At 41.2% G+C, this 12,833-nt stretch overlaps 1 protein-coding gene across 1 annotated transcript in view; it reads right to left on the bottom strand.

The window, feature by feature from the left end:
• The window catches only part of LOC139422762 (contactin-associated protein-like 4), a 217,192-nt gene extending 204,654 nt beyond the window's left edge, over positions 1-12,538 (bottom strand). The window contains exon 1 of the mRNA XM_071174090.1: positions 12,400-12,538. Coding sequence (XP_071030191.1) covers positions 12,400-12,523 — 124 coding nt within the window. The 5' untranslated portion in view covers positions 12,524-12,538. The remainder of the gene's footprint in view (positions 1-12,399) is intronic.
• Positions 12,539-12,833: the final 295 nt, after the last annotated feature.

Raw genomic sequence — 12,833 nt, 5'->3', positions numbered from 1 at the left:
TTCCATTTGAGAGCAAGGAGAAACCTGGCTTCCACGAAGGATATATCATCGAAGAGATATGTGGAAAAACACCTTGAGGATTGATTCTAAACCACGTTTGCCATGTTTCAGTCGATATTATGGAGTTAATTTGGAAAAAAGTTCGCGTTTTGAGGGCTGAATCTTTTTGGAAAAACTGAGCATCTGCTATCTAACTGAGAGTCTCCTCATTGAAAACATCAGAAGTTCTTCAAAGGTAAGTTATTTTATTTGAAGGCTTTACTTGTTTTTGTGATAGTTGCCTGCTAAATGCTAACGCTAATGCTAACGCTAAATGCTACGCTAGCTAGCTACTGTTACACAAATGATTGTTTTCCTATGGTTGAAAAACATATTTTGAAAATCTGAGATGACAGTGTTGTTAACAAAAGGCTAAGCTTGAGAGATAGCATATTTATTTCATTTCATTTGCGATTTTCATGAATAGTTAACGTTGCGTTATGGTAATGAGCTTAGGTCTATAAATAGAATCCCGGATCCGGGTTTGGTCGTCGCAACAGGTTAACTCTTTCTTGAACTGCACTGTTGGTTAAGGGCTTGGAAGTAAGCATTTCACGGTAAGGTCTGCATGTTGTATTCGACGCATGTGATAAATAAAGTTTCATTTGATTTGATTTAACATGTGACATCAATTAGGGATCATATCTTTCACCTGGATTCACCTGGTCAGTCTATGTCATGGAAAGATACAGTATACACGGGGTCAGATTCAAATACCCAACTGAATTTGTGCATCAACCTAATTCAATTTTCATGCCGTATGAAAAAGAAGCAATTCACGTAGCTGTGTGTTGAGCTCTTAATTGTAAAGGACTCTGTGTACACACATATAAAACAAGTTAAAATGAGTCACTAGGAGCGATTTATAAACAGTCAACTGTAGGTCTCCAGCTGAGAACTACTAAGGTTCTTCCCCCGGCTACAGTGACTACGGTGGCTGCCTCTCTCTCTCTCTCTCGTCTTGAGAGTTGGACCAAAGCGCTGCGTAGCTCCGATTAAGCCTGATGCTCTCAGACCCTCAACCGATAAGAGGATAGCCTTGGAATAATTCAGGGATACTCTAATCTGTATACAATACACAGTATACTGTACAGTACCCCCCCCCCCCCCCTCCCCATAAGGAGCATAGCCAGGGAAACCTTCAACTGATATTGGCGGTCAAGGTAAGATGCTCTCATGAGATAGCCTCAGAATATTTCATAGATAGGCATCTACGCATGTAGGATGTTAATTTGAGCCAGTTTGCTACAGCAGGAAAATAGTCCTGCATTAATAGTAAATGTGAATTATCATGTGGATTATAATGAATTTAAATTTCTGTAGGGGTTGATACATTTCACGTAGCGGAAAACCAAGTATTAAATGTCAAAGTTCTCCTGCAACAGGGTGATCAAATTAAGATCCTACGTCTGTATTTTTTCATCCAACCATGAGCAACATAAACAAGGAGACCTTAACCTGACTGTGGAGGGTGAGGGCGAGGGCAGACACTCTCATGAAATAGCCTCAGAATATATTATGGATATGCATACTTACACAGCACGCAGGACAGCACAGCCTCACACACCACATAACTAGGTAGACCATAACCTGACATTGGAGGTCGAGGGCACACCCTCATCGAAAGTACAATATGCGATACCTACGAGAATGTAACCCACAATCTTGGCATTACCGGCACCATACTCTTACCAACGGAGCCGCAACGGACCGGAACCTGACATTGGAGGGCAGGCAGACCCTCTCATGAAAAGTACTAAACTGACTTCTCAGACAAGCAGTTAGTGTATGATGAGTCAGCAAGTTGTTTGATTATACATGCTGCCAACTGGCCAACAAATCAAATATCAAGTCCTGTTCTCCAAAGATACAGATGCACTGAAGCAGCTTGGAATACAGTGAACAGCACCAGCCAAGCATGATGTGAAAGGAGGAAACATATACTGTCGTGTTAGAATAGAAAAATGCAGTTATGTATTTGAGGTTTGACTTCTTAATAGACAAAGTATTGAAAGATTATAATTTTCTATGGCAATCACATCAAGTAAAAACAAAAATGTTTACATCTCTGGGTGAAAAACAACTCAAAGTCAGCTAGGCAGCATCTGCAGATTTTAAAATATATATCCTTTGGTTTGCTGTCATTTGGTAACATATACATTATGAATAGTAGGTGGCAGGTAGCCTAGCGTTTAGAGCATTGGGCCAGTAATTGAAAGGTCACTGGTTTGAATACCTGATTTTTGTAGGGGTTGAAAAGGTGAAAGGTGAAAAATCTGTTGATGTGGCTTGAGTAAGGCACTTAACCCTAATTTGCTCCAGAGGTGCGGTACCACTATGGCTGACTATGTAAAACAACACATTTAAAACACATAAAAAAATCTGATTACTGTCTTGTCTCATCGCTACAACTCCCGTACAGGCTCAGGCTCAGGAGAGACGAAGGTCGAGAGCCATGCGTCCTACGAAACACAACCCAACCAAGCCGCACTGCTTCTTAACACAGCGCGCATCCAACCCGGAAGCCAGCCGCTGTCGGAGGAAACACCGTACACCTAGCGACCTGGTCAGCGTGCACTGTGCCCGGCCCGCCACAGGAGTCACTAGTGTGCAATGAGACAAGGATATCCCTACTGGCAAAACCCTCCCTAACCCGGACAACCCTAACCCAGTGTCGCCCCATGTCGCGGCCGGCTGTGACAGAGCCTGGGCTCGAACCCAGAGTCTCTGGTGGCACAGCTAGCAATGTGATGCAGTGCCTGGGAGGCCGGAAAACAACACATTTCACTACACCTATCTTGTAAATGTGACAAAAAAAAACTGGAAAATGTCCCTTGACAATGCGTCTGAAACTCACACAGGACAGCCATTGTCTTCTCTTTAAATGTGCTGTATATGTATTTATGTCACAGTTATTCACCCTGACAGTGATGGTCTGTGTGTGTGTGTGTATGCGTGTGTGTGTGTGTGTGTGTGTGTGTGTGTCTGGATAGAGAGAATCAGGCAGGGTCTGTGACACTGTGGCTCTAACCGTATCCCCGAACGGCACCTTGTTCCCTATATAATGCATTACTCTTGACTGGAGTCCTATGAGCCCTGGTCAAAAGTAGTGCACACTATATAGGGAATAGGGTGCCTTTTGGGATGCAAAGGACTCTGACTCAGGGATGCACTCAGAGTGGCAAGCAGCCAGGGGCGGACTGGCCATCTGGCATTTTGGGCATCAATGAAAAAATGGGCCGATGTTATAAATGCCAGGGCTGATTTCTGGTCCCAGTCCACCCCTGCAAGCAGTAAAGCAGTGGAGGAGTAGAGGGCCAGGGGCTTGCAAAATGTACAGCCATCTGCTCAAATTACAATACATATGTATCTCATTACCAACCACCATACCCTTCTCTCTCTCAATGCTTATCTGTATCTCTCTCTCTCTCTCTCTCTCTCTCTCTCTCTCTCTCTCTCTCTCTCTCTCTCTCTCTGCTTATCTATAGCACTCTACCTTTATATCTCTCTCTCCCTACATCTCCCTCTTTCCACTTTTATGTCTCTCTCCCTCTCTCTTTCTCTCTCTACCTATATCTTTCTTTCTATCTCTCTCTAGCTCTCTCTCTCTTTCTCTCTTTCTACCTCTGTCTATCTTTCTCTCTCTACATCTGTATCTTTCTTTCTCTCTCATCGCTCTCTCTATGTCTCACTCTCTCTCTCTCAATTCAATTCAATTTCAATTCAATTTAAGGGCTTTATTGACATGAGAAACATATGTTATCATTGCAAAAGCAAGTGAAGTAGATAATAAACAAAAGTGAAATAAACAACAACAAAAAATAACAGTAAACATTACACTCACAAATGTTCCAAAATAATCGAGATATTTCAAATGTCATATTATGTGCAAATACTACAAAATATGGGTTGTATTTACAATGGTGTTTGCTCTTCACTGGTTGCCCTTTTCTTTTGGCAACAGGTCACAAATCTTGTTGCTGTGATGGCACACTGTGGTTTTTCACCCGATAGATATGGGAGTTTACCAAAATTTGGTTTGTTTTCAAATTCTTTGTGGATCTGTGTAATCTGGGGGAAATATGTGTCTCTAATATGGTCATACATTTGGCAGGAGATTAGGAAGTGCAGCTCAGTTTCCACTTATTTTTGTGCACAGTGCGCACAAAGCCTGTCATCTCATGAGAGCCAAGTCTGCCTATGGCGGCCTTTCTCAATAGCAAGGCTATGCTCACTGAGTCTGTACATAGATAGTCAAAGCTTTTCTTAAGTTTGGGTCAGTGACAGTAGTCAGGTATTGTGCCACTGTGTACTCTCTGTTTAGGGCCAAAAAGCATTCTAGTTTGCACAGTTTTTTTATTAATTATTTCCAATGTGACAAGTAATTATCTTTTTGTTTTCTTGTGACTTAGTTGGGTCTAATTGTGAAATAAAATTGTAGACCTCCACAAGTCTGATTCATTCCAAATGCCTGAATGTACATCGTTCATCTGTACAAACAAAAGTATGCAAGTATAAACACCATGGGACCACGCAGCCGTCATAGGAAGGAGACGCGTTCTGTCTCCTAGAGATGAACGTACTTTGGTGTGAAACGTGCAAATCAATTCCAGAACAACAGCAAAGGACCTTGTGACGATACTGGAGGAAACAGGTACAAAAGTATCTATATCCACAGTAAAACGAGTCCTATATCGACATAACCTGAAACATTAAAAAGCCAGACTACGGTTTGCAACTGCACATGGGGACAAAGATCGTACTTTTTGGAGAAATGTCCTCTGGTCTGATGAATCAAAAATAGAACTGTTTGGCCATAATGACCATCGTTATATTTGGAGGAGAAATGGGGAGGCTTGCAAGCCGAAGAACATCATCCCAACCATGAATGCCTACAAACCTGACTCAGTTACACCAGCTCTGTCAGGAGGAATGGGCCAAACTTATTGTGGGAAGCTTGTGGAAGGCTACCCGAAACATTTCACCCAAGTTAAACAATTTAAAGACAATGCTACCAAATACTAATTGAGTGTATGTAAACTTCTGACCCACTGGGAATGTGATGAAAGAAATAAAAGTTTAAATAAATCATTCTTTCTACTATTATTCTGACATTTCACATTCTTAAAATATAGTGGTGATCCTAAATGACATAAGACAGGGAGTTTTTACCAGGATTAAATGTCAGGAATTGTGAAAACCTGAGTTTAAATGTATTTGGCTAAGGTGTATGTAAACTTCAGACTTCAACTGAATATATGTTGAAGAGGGTGGGGCTTAAGCTGCATCCCTGTCGCACTCCACGGACCTTTGGAAAAAAAGGTGTGTTTTTTTTACAATTTTAACCGCACTTTTGTTCTTTGTGTTCATGGATTTTATAATGTTGTATGTTTTTCCCCCAACACCAATTTCCATCAATTTGTATAGCAGATCCTCCTTTTTTAAAATCAACAAAGCATGAGAACACTTTTCCTTTTTTTTCTCTTTTTTTTGTCAGTTAGGGTGTGCAGGGTGAATACATGGTCTGTCGTATGGTAATTTAGTAAAAAGCCAATTTGACATTTGCTCAGTACATTGTTTTCACTGAGGAAATGTATGAGTCTGCTGTTAATGATAATGCAGAGGATTTTCCCAAGGTTGCTGTTGAAGCATATCCCACGGTAGTTTTTTTATTCAAATTTGTCTCCACTTCTGTGGATTGGGGTGATCAGTCCTTGGTTCCAAATATTGGGGACGATGCCAGAGCTAAGGATGATGTTGAAGTTTTTAAGTATAGCCAATTGGAATTTTAGGTCTGCATATTTTATAATTTCATTGAGGATATCATCAACACCACATGCATTTTGGGTTTGGAGGGTTTGTATTTTGTCCTGTAGTTCATTCAATGTAATTGGAGAATTCAGTGGGTTCTGGTATTCTTTAATAGAGGATTCTAAGTTTTGTATTTGATCATGTATATGTTTTTGCTGTTTGAACTTTGTTATAGGGCCAAAAAGATTGGGGAAGTGGTTTACCCATACATTTCCATTTTGGATAGATAACTCTTGGTGTTGTTGTTTGTTTGGTGTTTTTTCCAATGTTCCCAGAAGTAGTTAGAGTCTATGGATTCTTCAATTACATTGAGGGGATTTCTGACGTGCTGTTTCTTATTTTTCCATAGTGCATTTCTGTATTGTTTTAGTAATTCACCATAGTGAAGGCGTAGACTCAAGTTTCCTGGGTCTTCATGTTTTTTGTTGGATAGGTTTCTCAATTTCTTTCATAGGCTTTTTGCATTCTTCATCAAACCATTTGTCATTGTTGTTCATTTTCTTCGGTTTTCTGTTTGAAATGTTTAGATTAGCAAGGAAGCTGAGCGGTCAAATATACTGTTTAGGTTTTCTACTGCCAAGTTTACACCTTCACTATTACAACGTTTTGTCCAGGAAGTTGTCTAAAAAGGGATTGAATTTGTTGTGCATAATTGTTTTTTGGTAGGTTTCCACACTACTTTCCTTCCAACTAAAGCATTTCTTAATATTATTCAGTTCCTTTTGCTTTGATGCCTCATGATTGAGAATTGCTCTGTTCAAGGAGACTGTGATTTTGCTGTGATCTGATAAGGGTGTCATTGGGCTGACTGTGAACGCTCTGAGAGACTATGGGTTGAGGTCAGTGATAAAGTAGTCTACAGTACTACTGACAAGAGATGAGCTATAGTAGGAGTCCACTCAAAGCCTACCATGGAGAAATGTCACATGAACAAGTGTACAATAATGCTTTGTTACTAATCCGATATGGTGATTTATCTGAACTGAACACACTGTCCTCTCTCATCCAATCATTTTGCAGTGTTAAACTCCTCAAAACAAGAGCGTCATTTATTTACAGCGGCTCCTAAGAACACTAGAATGCTGGAAGCAACTCTTATTCCTTCCAGGTTTATAACTTCTGACCCTGACTCTGGGGGGTGAAATCAACCATAGGTGTTCTCCTGTCCTCTCTCCTTGTGTTAAATATTAAAAAGAGAGCTATTGAATGAATGACGAATTACATTTTGTTTTCGTGTAAAATCGCCAGTTGGCAACCCATCCCTTATGGGATTAATTGACACACATTAAAATAGTTCACTGATAATTTAGTGATAATTCTTCTTCCAGTGTTCTCTGCAGTGCGTATCGCATGAAGAGGAAAAAATATATATTAATAGTAAATAATATAATCAAAACTAATTATATCCCTGGAACAGTAAGCACGCCCAATTTTTCAGTTTTTGATTTGTTAAAAAAGTTTGAAATATCCAATAAATGTCGTTCCACTTCATGATTGTGTCCCACTTGTTGTTGATTCTTCACAAAAAAATACAGTTTTATATCTTTATGTTTGAAGCCTGGAATGTGGCAAAAGGTCGCAAAGTTCAAGGGGGCGAATACTTTCGCAAGGCACTGTATATATATAGTCGTGGCCAAAAGTTTTGAGAATGACACAAATATTCATTTTCACAAAGTCTGCTGCCTCAGTTTAAATTATGGCAATTTGCATATACTCCAGAATGTTATGAAGAGTGATCAGATGAATTGCAATTAATTGCAAAGTCCCTCTTTGCCATGCAAATGAACTGAATCTCCAAAAAACATTTCCACTGCATTTCAGCACTGCCACAAAAGGACCAGCTGACATCATGTCAGTGATTCTCTCGTTAACACAGGTGCGAGTGTTGACGAGAACAAGGCTGGAGATCACTCTGTCATGCTGATTGAGTTTGAATAAGAGACTGGAAGCTTAAAAATGAGGGTGGTGCATGGAATCATTGTTCTTCCTCTGTCAACCATGGTTACCTGCAAGGAAACACGTGCCTTCATCATTGCTTTGCACAAAAAGGGCTTCACAGGCAAGGATATTGCTGCCAGTAAGATTGCACCTAAATCAAAAATGTATTGGATCATCAAGAACTTCAAGGAGAGCGGTTCAATTGTTGTGAAGAAGACTTCAGGGCGCCCAAGAAAGTCCAGCAAGCGCCAGGACCGCATCCTAAAGTTGATTCAACTGCAGGATCGGGACACCACCAGTACAGAGCTTGCTCAGGAATGGCAGCAGGCAGGTGTGAGTGCATCTGCATGCACAGTGATGTGAAGACTTTTGGAGGATGGCCTGGTGTCAAGAAGGGCAAGAAAGAAGCCACTTCTCTCCAGGAAAAACATCAGGGACAGATTGATATTCTGCAAAAGGTACAGGGATTGGATTGCTGACGACTGGGGTAAAGTCATTTTCTCTGATGAATCCCCTTTCCGATTGTTTGGGGCATCCGGAAAAAAGCTTGTCCGGAGAAGACAAGGTGAGCACTACCATCAGTCCTGTATCATGCCAACGGTAAAGCATCCTGAGACCATTCATGTGTGGGGTTGCTTCTCCGGCAAGGGAGTGGGCTCACTCACAATTTTGCCTAAGAACACAGCCATGAATAAAGAATGGTACCAACACATCCTCCGAGAGCAACTTCTCCCAACCATCCAGGAGCAGTTTGGTGACAAACAATGCCTTTTCCAGCATAATAGAGGACCTTGCCAAAAGGCAAAAGTCATAACTAAGTTGCTCGGGGAACAACACACTGATATGTTGGGTCCATGGTCAGGAAACTCCCCAGACCTAAATCCCATTGGGAACTTGTGGTCAATCCTCAAGAGGTGGGTGGACAAACAGAACCCCACACATTCTGAAAAACTCCAAGCATTGATTATGCAAGAATGGGCTGCCATCAGTCTGGATGTGGCCCAGAAGTTAATTAACAGCATGCCAGGGCGGATTGCAGAGGTCTTGAAAAAGAAGGGTCAACACTGCAAATATTGACTCTTTGCATCAACATGAAGTTGATTGTGATTGTCAATAAAAGCCTTTGACACTTATGAAACGTTTGTAATTATACGTCAGTATTCCATAGTAACATCTGACAAAAATATCTAAAGACACTGAGGCAGCAGACTTTGTGAAAATGAATATTTCTGTCATTCTCAAAACTTTTGGCCACGACTGTACATACGCAGCATGTGACAGAGCTGCAGGAATTGTGACCCGTTTTGTTGGTTATATTGTCATAGTTAGGGGGGCATGTGGGGGAGGGAATTCTGTCACCTCCAGGTAGGTGTTTGTCCCCCTGTGTGCTGAAGGGTGTCAGGTTCTTGTCCAGTTCTGGCATGTAGGTAGCCACAGACTAGTACATGTCCCTGGGCCTGGAAATGATTGATTTCCCCCTCCAGGATGGGGAAGCTTTCTTCATTAAAGTATGGGGATTCCAGTGTGGGGGATATAGGTAGCACGCAGGATGACATTTTTCTCTGTTGAAATAATTTCCTTTTGAATTTCTAGCCAAATGTAAAACGTTCTTGCTTTGATCAATTTAATAGAGTGAGTTAGGTCTGCTGTATACCAAATTAAAACACCCCCCTGAGTCTATTCCCTGTTTCACACCTGGTAGTTTGGTGGATGGGACTACCAGCTCTCTATAACCTAGAGGGAAACCAGTGGGTCCATCTCCTCTATACCTCCCTCTCTCTACCTCTATATCTATATCTCTTTCTCTCTCTCTACCTCTGTCTCGATCTCTGTCTCTCTCTCTCCCTCCATGTCTCTCGCTCTCTCTCTCTCCCTCTGGCTCTCTCACTCTCTCTCCCTACATCTTTCTCTCTCTCCCTCTGCCTCTTTATCTCTCTCTCTCTCTCTACCTCTACCTCTACCTCTCTCTACCTCTCTGACTCTCTCTCGCTCTACCTCTATGTCTCTTCCTCTCTGTATCTTCCTCTCTGTCTCTTCCCCTCTGTCTCTCTCTCTACCTATCTCTCTCTACCTCTATGACTCTCTAAAAGGTCCTCAGTGATGTCACCATTGCCCTTGATTCTAAGCAATGTTGTGCTGCTATTTTTATTGACAAGCCCAAAGCTTTTGATACATTAGACCATTCCATTCTTGTGAGTCGGCTAAGGAGTATTGATGTCTCTGAGGGGTCTTTGGCTGGTTTGCTAACTATCTCTCTCAAAGAGCACAGTGTATAATGTCAGAACATCTGCTATCTCAGCCACTACCTGTCACCAAGGGTGTACCTCAAGGCTCGATCCTAGGCCCCACGCTCTTCTCAATTTACATCTACAACATAGCTCAGGCAGTAGGAAGCTCTCTCATCCATTTATATGCAGATGATACAGTCTTATACTCAGCTGGCCCCTCCCTGGATTTTGTGTTAAACACTATACAACAAAGCTTTCTTAGTGTCCAACAAGCTTCCTCTGCCCTTAACTTTGTTCTGAACACCTCCAAAACAAAGGTCATATGGTTTAGTAAGAAGAATGCCCCTCTCCCCACAGGTGTGATTACTACCTCTGAGGGTTTAGAGCTTGAGGTAGTCACCTCATATAAGTACTTGGGAGTATGGCTGTCTTTCTCTCAGCACATATCAAAGCTGCAGGTCACCATCTTTTCAGTTCGCTGCAGCTAGCGACTGGAACGAACTGCAACAAACACAGGACAGTTTTATCTAAATTTCTTCATTCAAAGACTCAATCATGGACACTCTTACTGACAGTTGTGGCTGCTTTGCATGATGTATTGTTGTCTCTACCTTCTTGCACTTTGTGCTGTTGTCTGTGCCAAATAATGTTTGTACGATGTTTTGTGCTGCTGCCATGTTGTGTTGCTACCATTTTGTTGTCATGTTGTGTTGCTACCATGTTGTGTTGTCATGTGTTGCTGCCATGCTATGTTGTTGTCTTAGGTCTCTCTTTATGTAATTTTGTGTTGTCACTCTTGTCATGATGTGTGTGGTGTCCTATATTTTATTTTATTTTATTTTTAATCCCAGCCCCCGTCCCTGCAGGCCTTTTGCCTTTTGGGAAGCCTTCATTGTAAATACAAATGTGTTCTTAACTCACTTGCCTAGTTAAATATAAAATATATTATATAATATATATTATATATATATTATAAATATAAAATATATTAAATATAAAATATATTAAAATGTTTCTCTCTACCTTTCTTTACCTCTACAACTCTCTCTCTCTCTACCTCTCGCTCTCTCTTTCAGCCTCTTCCTCTCTGGCTCTCTCTATATATACACTTCTGTCTCTCTCTTCATGTTGTACACACACACGCTCACGCACATACAAACATACACACACACACACACACGCACACACACACGCACACACACACCATAACTAGACAGGTGCCATGTTAGTTGAAGGGATATCACATGGTGTTGCCTGTAGGCACAGCATGCAAAATTACTTTGAATTAAAACTTGTTTTACATTTATTTCTCTAAATTTACAGTAACTGAGAGACCATTCCATTACCCCACCTTTCATCTACAATTATCTGTGAAATTGTAATATTATGTTTTTTTTGCCATTTGCCAGCTGTAACCTATGTCCATTGGTCCTGTAATGCATTATGATTGCCTGCAAAACGCACCTTCAGAATCGAAGCATCAACCATGGCTACACTGATGATCAGTGGGGTTAATTTACACAATCACTAGTTTACTGGACCATTTCTATGTCTCTCTCTCACACACACACACACACACACACACACACACACATATTTATATATACACACACATACCATTCCGTGGGACCCCGTTGAAAATAAGCTTGTTCAGGAGATTACGCAGTATGTGGGAAATTAAGAAAAGAACACATGCATTGTCCTTTTGAACGTTGATTAATGCAACCTATGATCGACTATATACGCAGTGGCCAAGCTTCTAATAGGCTACTCTTTATAATACTGTATCTTCAAGTGCATAATTGTATCATTTGTTTACCCTGTGGCATTTGGTGTAGCAAATACATATTTGCGGGGACAAGCACAGATACCATAACCATTACACTTAACCGCAGGGTTATAACCTAATAATAACAGCTGCTAAAAATATATGACACTGATATTCCCTGCACTGCAAACTCTGACAGCTCAATGCATGTTTCCTTTTGACACGCTAGGTGGGCTTGCTGCGCATTTCTGTCAAGTCAGAACATCATCATGCATGGCGGGTATCCACATGGCTAAAGGGAAAGCTCTGTTTAATCCATAACAGGCAAAATAATACTCTGAAAAACATATTCAACCACAAGAGGTTTAACACATTAACTTCAACGCCCAAACGAGTACACATCAATAATGTCACCGCTGACTGTGGTAATTTGTCAACAAAAAGTTGCCTAAAGGTTTATATCCCCATAATACAAGTAACAAATAAACCACTCTATTAAATCACTCAGACTATATAGAAAGCAGAGAAGAAAACTTGTCTTAATAAACGCAATACAGCAAATTCCACGCCATCCTTCTCCGCTTAAGTTGCAGGAATCTTGTTGTGTGTGCTCACCTTTTCCAATTGCCCCATGTGAACACCAGAGAAGGACGGCGAGCTGTAAAATCATTCCACTGTGTCTTCTGGTCCTCAAATCCATGTTCAAAACGAAATGATGCTGCCGGAGGAGAGCGACCATTCCTGTCCTCCTCTAGCTCGGTAAATAATTCGCGTGTACCTCTCTCTGTGCTGCCTGCCTGTGCGTCCGCTCTGTGAAGCGCTCTGCTCACGCCATGCGACTGCTTCTGACTCGAGGAGGAACAGTTGAGAGAGAGCTGAGAGAGAAATAGACACACCTCTACAGACCAGCCTCTGATCAGTATCACATATTTTAAAGTGCCCATTATTAAGCACAGACTTCAAAACCAATAAACTATACAAATTCTTGGACTTAATGTTGTCTGCTATCAACTAACATTTTTTAACATTTAGCCTGTGTCATGATTAGT

The sequence above is a fragment of the Oncorhynchus clarkii genome, chromosome 12, assembly GCF_045791955.1.
Source record: "Oncorhynchus clarkii lewisi isolate Uvic-CL-2024 chromosome 12, UVic_Ocla_1.0, whole genome shotgun sequence".
NCBI lineage: Eukaryota > Metazoa > Chordata > Actinopteri > Salmoniformes > Salmonidae > Oncorhynchus > Oncorhynchus clarkii.
This window is presented reverse-complemented; position numbering and strand designations above follow the sequence as displayed.